This window comes from Perna viridis, chromosome 8 (genome assembly GCF_037379345.1).
Source record: "Perna viridis isolate PV_CMFRI_1.1 ecotype Kerala chromosome 8, ASM3737934v1, whole genome shotgun sequence".
NCBI lineage: Eukaryota > Metazoa > Mollusca > Bivalvia > Mytilida > Mytilidae > Perna > Perna viridis.
This window is the reverse complement of record NC_142452.1, coordinates 43117068-43125558: the sequence shown is the minus strand read 5'-3', so window position 1 is coordinate 43125558 and position 8491 is coordinate 43117068. Positions and strand designations below refer to the sequence as shown.

Genomic DNA, 8491 nt, shown 5'->3' with positions numbered 1-8491 from the left:
ATTGATATCCTAGCACTACCCTTTTTCTGAGGAACCTCGGCTGACACCCCTCCCCCTATTCAAAGTGTCTCGATTCGGCCCTGCATTAAAACACACTAGTAAACAGGTGAAAATTTATCTGAGAAAAATAGGAATATATGAATATTCTTTAACCGTTGATATTGTTTTTTATCAAAACCTTCTCATCTTTTGGGAAACTTTGAACAGTTTTTTTTCGGAGTTAATTTAAGCCAAACAAATTATATCACTGTTTATTAATATTAATTCAATATGAACAAACACATTAGAACACCTACAGGATAAAAATCACACAAATATAAAGAATACTTGGAAAGAGAATCTTAAAGCGAGTTGACCTTAACCTCTGACCTTGTACATGTAAATACCAGTTTTTATTTTGCAGGAAATATTTAATCCTCATAAAATCGCGGTCGTTGTTGAGTTCGCTTTGACATCACGGGCCATCCGTGGTGCTTTACAATGGCAGCTAACAACCTCGCCGTTTAACTGGACAAATATGGCAAGCCAAAGTGGGCAAAAATCAATATTTTGTAATATTAGAAAATGAATTTTTAATATTACAAAATCATTTTTTAATATTAGAAATTCGTTTTGTAATTATTAAAAATTCATTTTCTAATATTACAAATTCCTGATTCAGTGATATTATAAATTATCACACATTTTGTAATATTACAAATTGAATTTGTAATATTAGAAAATCACTTTGCAATTTGCAAAATCAGTCACATTTTCTAATATTAAAAAATCGTAATTGAATACAACAAACCAATTTTCTAATATTAGAAAATCAATTTCTGATATTAAAAAAATGTTTTTAATATTAGAAATTCAATTGAATATATCTTGATCACACTTAAGTATTTGATGTATAAAACAAAAAGACAAAATTGATGTTACTAGGGGCACCATGATTTGGCATAATTTTGTTTTCAGCCCCATTCTACTTTCACTTTGTCGTTCTCTCTTGGAAGCCATTAAAGGCATGTTGATTTTTTGGCACAGTTTCTGGAAATGTTGCTCTTTACCATGATACCACTGTCATTTCATTTTAACAAATAATAAAAATGATATGGACCTTTAAAGTGACTGGTTTTACTATAGAAAGTAATGGGGATTTTAATAGTGGTTTTACACCTATATATAGGGGGCATTTGTGTCAGGATTATTTCCAACCACTTTCATATATTAATATGATTGTAAATAGTCAGTCAAGCAATTAAATTGTTTATTGAAATTCGAAACCGCACACAATTCACCAAATATTTTTCTATTTTTTTCAACGAGAAAATGTGTCAGTTATATTGTTTAAAGATAAATATATAATCTTTGTTATGAATGGCACTTATCGGCATCCCTACTTGGCCGCACCCAACAGTTTGCAGACATGAATAAATAAATAAGATATGTGTTCTTATCTTATCAGAACAACAAAATAAATATTATAGGTCAATCAAATCTATAAATATTCACAGATGGTTTATAAAAAGGGAGGTAACACAGGTATTTCGATAGACAGTACTACTATTTCAATAGCGATTTAAATGTTTTTGTTAAGTGTTATTCATATCTGTAGCTAGCAACTAACGATCGATATTAAGTGTATTTCTGGAAAACTTGTTCGGAAAAGGTAAGAACGGGACCAATTTGTAATATTGTACTAATGCAGAGAAATCTAGAGAAATATAAGTTTATACATTTCAACATTCGGTTGACATCCACATCTGGTTTTGATCATAACAAGGAAGATGTAAATTAAACTGCCTTAAAGAAGAGACTGTTTTACTAATCACAATAAGAAATTTCGCAATATTTTCCCTCTCCTAACACAATTTGGTACTTGTGATGCATTTTATAGTCATCGACGGGTCCAAAGGGAGCAAGGCCCGTACCCCCTTTTATGCACGAAAAGTTCGGCTGATTTTAATATCGAAAATACTGGAGTTTGTAAAACAACTGGGGACACGTTGTTCAACTATAAAAGTATAAGTCCGGAAAAGTCAACCAAATGATAAATAGGAGCTGGGCATTCCACTATTTCAAGTTCTTAATCCATTGTTCTAAATATATCGTTTATTATGATGTTATAAAGATGGCACAATATTTTACAAATAACATAAGTAACGCTCGATGTTACAAGAGCGGAGCATGATGGTAAGCTAACTCAAGATACAATACGTGCGGAGAATATAACACACCAAAAACTCCTCCCACAAATTATAAATAAAACATCAAAAATTCTAACTCTGACCAATGGCTAACTTTCTTAAGTTCAATCGAACCAAAATATTTACTTGTCAAAAGCAATTAATTAAATCAGTGTAATTAATGTTCAACAGGGGATAGTGTCATAAAATGTTATCAAAATAAAACTATAGATCTTTATCCTGAGATACTGGGATCAATCAACAGATGGTCCTGAGAAAGTCTGTGCATACAACTGTTAACATTAATTTTAATCCTGATCTAGCTAATTACCATTTACTATTTCCTGACCCATAATTAACCCAATACATAACGAGTGTCCCCCTCACCCCATTTCGGATTTTTTTATCCGCCACTGTGTAATAAAATTGATATAAAACGAATTGGATAAAGTTGACAGTGGCGGATCAAAAAAGGGGTTAGAGTGAGGAGTCCACGGTTGCAACCCTCTTTTTGTCAATTGTTTAATTGCTAAATTACTTTGGGCAAATATGTTACTGAGCTCATGCGCGTGGAACCCTTTCTTTGCAAACATTTATAGATACATTGAATAGGTCACACGTCAGAAATGGACAAGGCTGACTTCGTAGTTTGTAACCTTGGAAGTTAATTATTTATTTCATGTTTTTATGTTTCGTGTCAGCTTCGCGGAATTGGCTTTCACTACAAAATGCAGTCTATGACTTATTTACTTACTACAGTGCAAGGTGAATGGCAGGTCAGTAAGTCAACTGCTGTTAACTGCTACTCCCTATGAAACTATCATTAATCAAATTAAAACTACACGACATTATGTAAATTTACAAATGATCCAGAAGATTCGTTACTGGATTAACAACACTAACATTTAACCTTGCTAAGTACAGGTCTTTTTAAGGATCACACAGTATTTGAAAATTCAGTTTTTGTATTTGTATCTATAATTTATTATCATTATGCTTTTGTCTAACTGAATATATAAGAAACTTTATTCTGTTTTTAAAAACTTTTATGACTTTTGACGGAGGTATGTATATTTGTTCCCGAATCGTTCATTTGTAATGCATGTCAAAAAAAAATATTTGCGAATTCTCGCCTGGCTGTGTACAGTGATGGAAGTCCGCCAATATAATTCAAATTAAGTCTAGGAGCGGATTCAGGATTTCAGGTTGAGGGGCGCAAATATAGTTTAAAAGAATGGGGTAGATTTTGTGAAAAATAAAGATTTTATGCTAAAAAAATTCCCTAACTTAGGGGGCAAATGTCCCTTCCGTCCCCTCTGGGTGACTGAATGATTCTGATTTTAAATAGATTGGGAATCCAGTGTTCCCTTTTCTTTGAAATTTTGTAAAGTTTGGCTAATTTTGTCTTAAAATGGACTAAAGTGCACAATTGATAGCTTGATTTTTTTTTTAATTTATGGATTGAACCCCCTTCTTTATGAATATTTGGATTTGTTCGTGCTATAAGTCTACTTCTGATGATAAAAATAGGATTTTCCCCAGATTCTTAAATAGACTGAATCTTAAATGTTTACTATAATGCTCCCAAACAGCAGTGGTGGATTCGAGAAGAGGGAGGGGAGTCGGTGTGGATTCACCCCTTTCATTGGAAAATTGATATGTTAAGTTTGCGTATAAATCGCGCATAAATGAGCGGATGATAACCTGGAACACCCACTTTCTTGAATAAGTCTCTGGGTGGACCCCTTAATAACTGGTATATATTTTCAGATCCACCATATAACAGCAAAAAAATCAAAAGTCGGTCGTTTCCACTACAGTACTACCAACTTATAACTCAGTTTGTGTAACGAGAAAGGCTGAGTAGTTCCGACTGAGACGGATCCAAGTAAGGGGACATCGACCCTTCCCCTTTTATGATCTAAGTTAGGTTGGTTTTGTATAAAGAAAGAAATAGAAATCACTGTACAAAGCGCCCCACCCATTTCTGAATTTCTGGATCTGCTACTGTGTAGGATTTATGCTCAATATCTTACTTTCATTTTAAAATCATATTTTGTAGATCATTGATTTAAAACCATGGAGGCACAGTCTCGAGAAATTTTATGTCAATGTAAAGAAAAAACAGAGATTCAGACACTTACAGAATGGTGTATCACGTGCAATCTGCCGTTTTGTAGAATTTGTATAAAAATTCACGACGAATCTTATTCAAAAAAGGATGCAACAGCAAAACATCGTTTCCTCTGCATAAAAACAATTTGTAGCCAACATTCTGAAGAACTGACTCACTTTTGTTCTTATCACGGAGACGTTTGCTGCATGAAGTGTATACGTGAAATTCACGAGAATTGTGAGGAGCTACATCAGATCAGAGAATCTCTTGGAAATGTTCCGAGATCGACAGAATTTTACGAAGTGGAGCGAGCACTCGGGGAGTTAACGAAAACTTATGAAAACTTGATAGACAATCGAAAGAATAACATTAAAACAATTGAAGAGCAAACCAAACTGACTATTGTCGAGTTGAAAACCATTAGAAAGGATTTGGTAAATGGAGTTAACTTCCTGGTTGATGATCTCATCGGCATGGCGGAACATTTTGGTGAAGTAACGGTCTGCGATATGAACAAATTAGTAAAAGAGGTCAAAGAAAGTCAGGAGCATGTACAATCTTTGCAAACGTCGTTTACGAAAATGAAAGATAACTTTAACAACCTGCAAATTTACATGGCAATGAAACAAATAAATTCTGAACTGACGAACATCCAAAACGAGGCTGAAGATCTTTGTAAGCAAGAAGGGGCAGACGAAACACTTGCTATTTTGCACATTAATTCTCATTTTCAAGACATTATTTCAGGATCTACTTTATTAGGAGAAATCAAAATATTAAGAAGTCCGTGTGAAATACAGGTTGGATCATGGAAATACCGACAGGCACAACAAATGCTGGTTCAGAGCTATCCCCACTTGGATATGCTTACGAACTCTTAGGCTTTCCTGTGCATTTCAGACAGGCATATACCTGAAACTCTTGAGACAAGGTCGAGGATTTAATAGCCCCTTTTAATTTGTTCTAAAAACCTGTGTCTTGTGTTCGGTAGTTACTTTGTTTTCCAGAACCAAACTTAATGCATTGCTGTAGTACTATCATTCAAACTTGCTCAGTTAAACTTACCTTTCTGAAATTACATGTCTTTGTATATACAATCCCTCTCTTGACTGTTCAAATAGCAGAATTTTTATACGACCGCAAAAAATTGTAGTCGTACTATGATATAATGGTGTCGGCGTTGTCGACGTTTATAAATATTTCGTTTCCGTGCGATAACTTTATTTATAGTGGACCAAGTGTCATGAATTAATTTCGATACACTGTTACTGACTGCTTGACGAAGATTGTTGTTCGATGTGGAATCACTGGCCCCTATCGTTTTGCAAAAATGTAGGTGTTTATTTAAATTTGATGTTAATTAATTTTCTCAAATACTTTTTTAAAAATTTGTTTCTGTTATAAGAATATTTAACAGACTTAAAATAGCATTTAGCATTGTCAGTCTGTCGGTAAAAAATACTATTAAAACCTTTTTGTTTTGGTCTTATTTTGAATATTTTTTACTAGATTCCTCATGAAAATCCTTGTTTACATTTTCGTTCAGATTTCATATATGTCTTATGTTTTTCGAGTTGTAAAGGGTCTTAAGAGGCAACGTAATAAATCGACTTAGTTATTTGTTTTTGGTGCGATTTTGAAAATATGCCCTCGTGAAAATTCCTGCCTGCGTTTCTCAATCGGATACAGATATCTATTACTCTTTTTTGAGGTATTATCCACGTCCCCCAAAAATCAACTTTTAAAAAAAAATTTGGTGCAATTTTTTTTTATTGTATTCCTTATGAAAATACCTGCTTTGCATGAGCTTTTGTTAAGACGTATGCTATCATTTATTGTTCTTGAGATAACGAGGTACAAAATGATTCATAAAGGCACCCTGATGCAGAACTTTGTTCTAAAATATTGTTCAATATTGTATCAAAGTGTGTTGTGTCCATAATGATCGGTAAGTCCCTATGTCCGATGTGAATAGAGCTCAACTGGTTTCGGTCGTATCATACAGTTCGCGGCGAAGCGCTTTATTTAACTTGGGTGGTTTAATTGAAATGGAAATTGAAGCGGGAGATTTTCCACCAAGGTTTAAGTAAGTTAGTGAGTGTCAATGCTGCATACTAGTTTTCAAAACTACCGATGTAGCCAAAACATTGTCTACTTAGTACTACACATGACAAACATGTTGTTGTACCTGCAGACAAAGCCCAAAACAACATTATTTTTGGCTGCAAGACACATTACATCCAATGTTTATATTATCGGAATGTGACGTAGAAAAAATAGCAGTGCAATTATCACACTCTCCAAAGAAGAGATAGTGGATCCGTGCTATCCTCTTTTGGTCTCTACCAAGATGACGATTGTTACCTTGTTACTTCAGAAAAAACGGTAAACCTAGACACTGATACGTAGTACTTGGTTGAGTGTCTTACTTTTTAAAATACGATTCCAAATCATCTTCCAACAAACGGTCGGAATTACAATGGGAACAAAGTGTACTCCGCTAATCACTGACCTTTTCACTCGTATAAGGCGGATAATAAAGCTGATCAGATCCTGTAGCCCGTTTCTGCTATATGGATGACATATTATCCTTCTTTCGGGAGTTTGTATTTTGCATCTACCCATAGAACTTGCGATAATGGACACTACAGACACAATGAAGTCAGCTTCATATCTTGACCTAAACTTAGAGATCGATGGTGAAAGAAAAATCATGACAGATCGATGGTAAAAGAATACTCATGACAAAACTATACGACTTTTTGTACCGTGCTCGCTCACTATACCGCTGTACATTGTTCATTCTTCCAATTTTCATTGCATGGAGACCAACTTGCTCATTCGTTTTTGTTTCTTTGTGTTATTTTACTTAGGTCATGTTCTTTGTTGTGTGTATCTGTTCGGACTGTCTGGTCTTTATCCTCGAGTTATATTTTCTGCTTTGTTCCCTTGATTACTCTTCCATCAAAAATGCCTGTACCAAACTTTCCAGTTTTTGTCTTGATGTTGCCAATTGTGATAAGGACTGAACTCTTTGACTTTTCCTTTTGACTTGAGTTTATCAGTTTGATTATTTTGTTAATTATACCCTTCATTTACTTCCTATTTTGTGTTTCCTACTGAATGACCTTTGGGGTGCGAAGGCACGGATCCAAGGACTGACGTACCGGGCCTACGCCCCCTCTCAATCGGTAAGAAAAAAATATTTACAAGTTTCACCCATAATATTTTTTGCCTTGCTTCGTACAGCATTTAATTCAATTAACGCCCCCCCCCCACCCACCAACTCAAATCCTGGATCCGCCCATGGTGCTTATATGGTTTTTGGGCAGAGGATCACCTTGTGAGATTCGCTTACAGTTTAGTTTTATTTTACTACAAAGTATGCAATCTATTCTCCAAGTGAAAGTCGACAGAGTGAAGTGTGGCAGGTAAATGCGCGTTTGGGTACAGGCCTACACAAAGAGAATGCTCCACTCAGCGCTATTCAATCTGACTACAGAAAACACAAACTGAGCAGTGGGACAAGTATGTACCAACAATTCTAGCTAAATTTGGATTGTCATTAAATGTTTGTGAAACTGAATAAAGATCTGACAGAATGAAAATATTGATAATTGGAAGAGTAATCAAGGGAACCAAGCTAAGGCTATAGCGGTAATCAAAAGAATGTAATCCAGGGACAAAGACATGACATGGAAAACAGATATACAAAACAAAAAACATAGAGTAACTAAAATTATACATACAAAGTAAAAAAGCAAATGAGCAACTCGGACTCCACTAAAAACTGGGAGCATGGACCAGGTGTACCGGTAGGGTAAGCGTCGAGTGCACAGGACAATTTAAACAATGTTATTTCTTAGCACTATTATAAGGTCATTTCCTAAATGACAATAACAATAACCCCTTGTATAAATATGAACAACTGTTCACAGGAAAAATGGCAACATCTTTTCTGGAAAAATGTTTTTCATGCTTTTGAAAATACACGAAAAAAAAAATTACATGGACAGATGAAATTCATACATGGAAATCCTATTGAAAACAGATAATGACTATTCATTTTTTATTTAATTGTTTTTTTTTTTATAAATTAATTTATAAGCCAGAAACGTAAGTTTTCCATGGTGGTCCTAAACATATAAAAAAACATACAATAAACATATGTTGCAATTTTTCCTGTGTAATTGTTATTGAACATTGT

At 34.4% G+C, this 8491-nt stretch overlaps 1 protein-coding gene across 3 annotated transcripts; it reads left to right on the top strand.

Annotated features, from left to right (window-relative positions):
• The first annotated feature begins 935 nt into the window (after positions 1-935).
• Positions 936-5908, top strand: LOC148610623 (uncharacterized). Of its 3 annotated transcripts, none has more exons than XM_088595838.1 (2): positions 936-1004; positions 4231-5908. In XM_088595838.1, exon 2 carries the CDS (start codon positions 4248-4250, stop codon positions 5163-5165), a length of 918 nt encoding a protein of 305 aa, XP_088451964.1. In that variant the 5' UTR covers positions 936-1004; positions 4231-4247; the 3' UTR covers positions 5166-5908. The 3 variants fall into 3 exon arrangements, with proteins under 3 accessions (XP_088451964.1, XP_088451963.1, XP_088451961.1); XM_088595837.1 differs by lacking the exon at positions 936-1004 and adding an exon at positions 1498-1524; XM_088595835.1 differs by lacking the exon at positions 936-1004 and adding an exon at positions 1508-1651.
• The last annotated feature ends 2583 nt before the right edge of the window (positions 5909-8491 follow it).

Excerpts from the sequence above, each read along its gene's own strand:
- LOC148610623 (XM_088595838.1), top strand. The coding sequence starts at position 4,248 with ATGGAGGCACAGTCTCGAGAAATTTTATGTCAATGTAAAGAAAAAACA.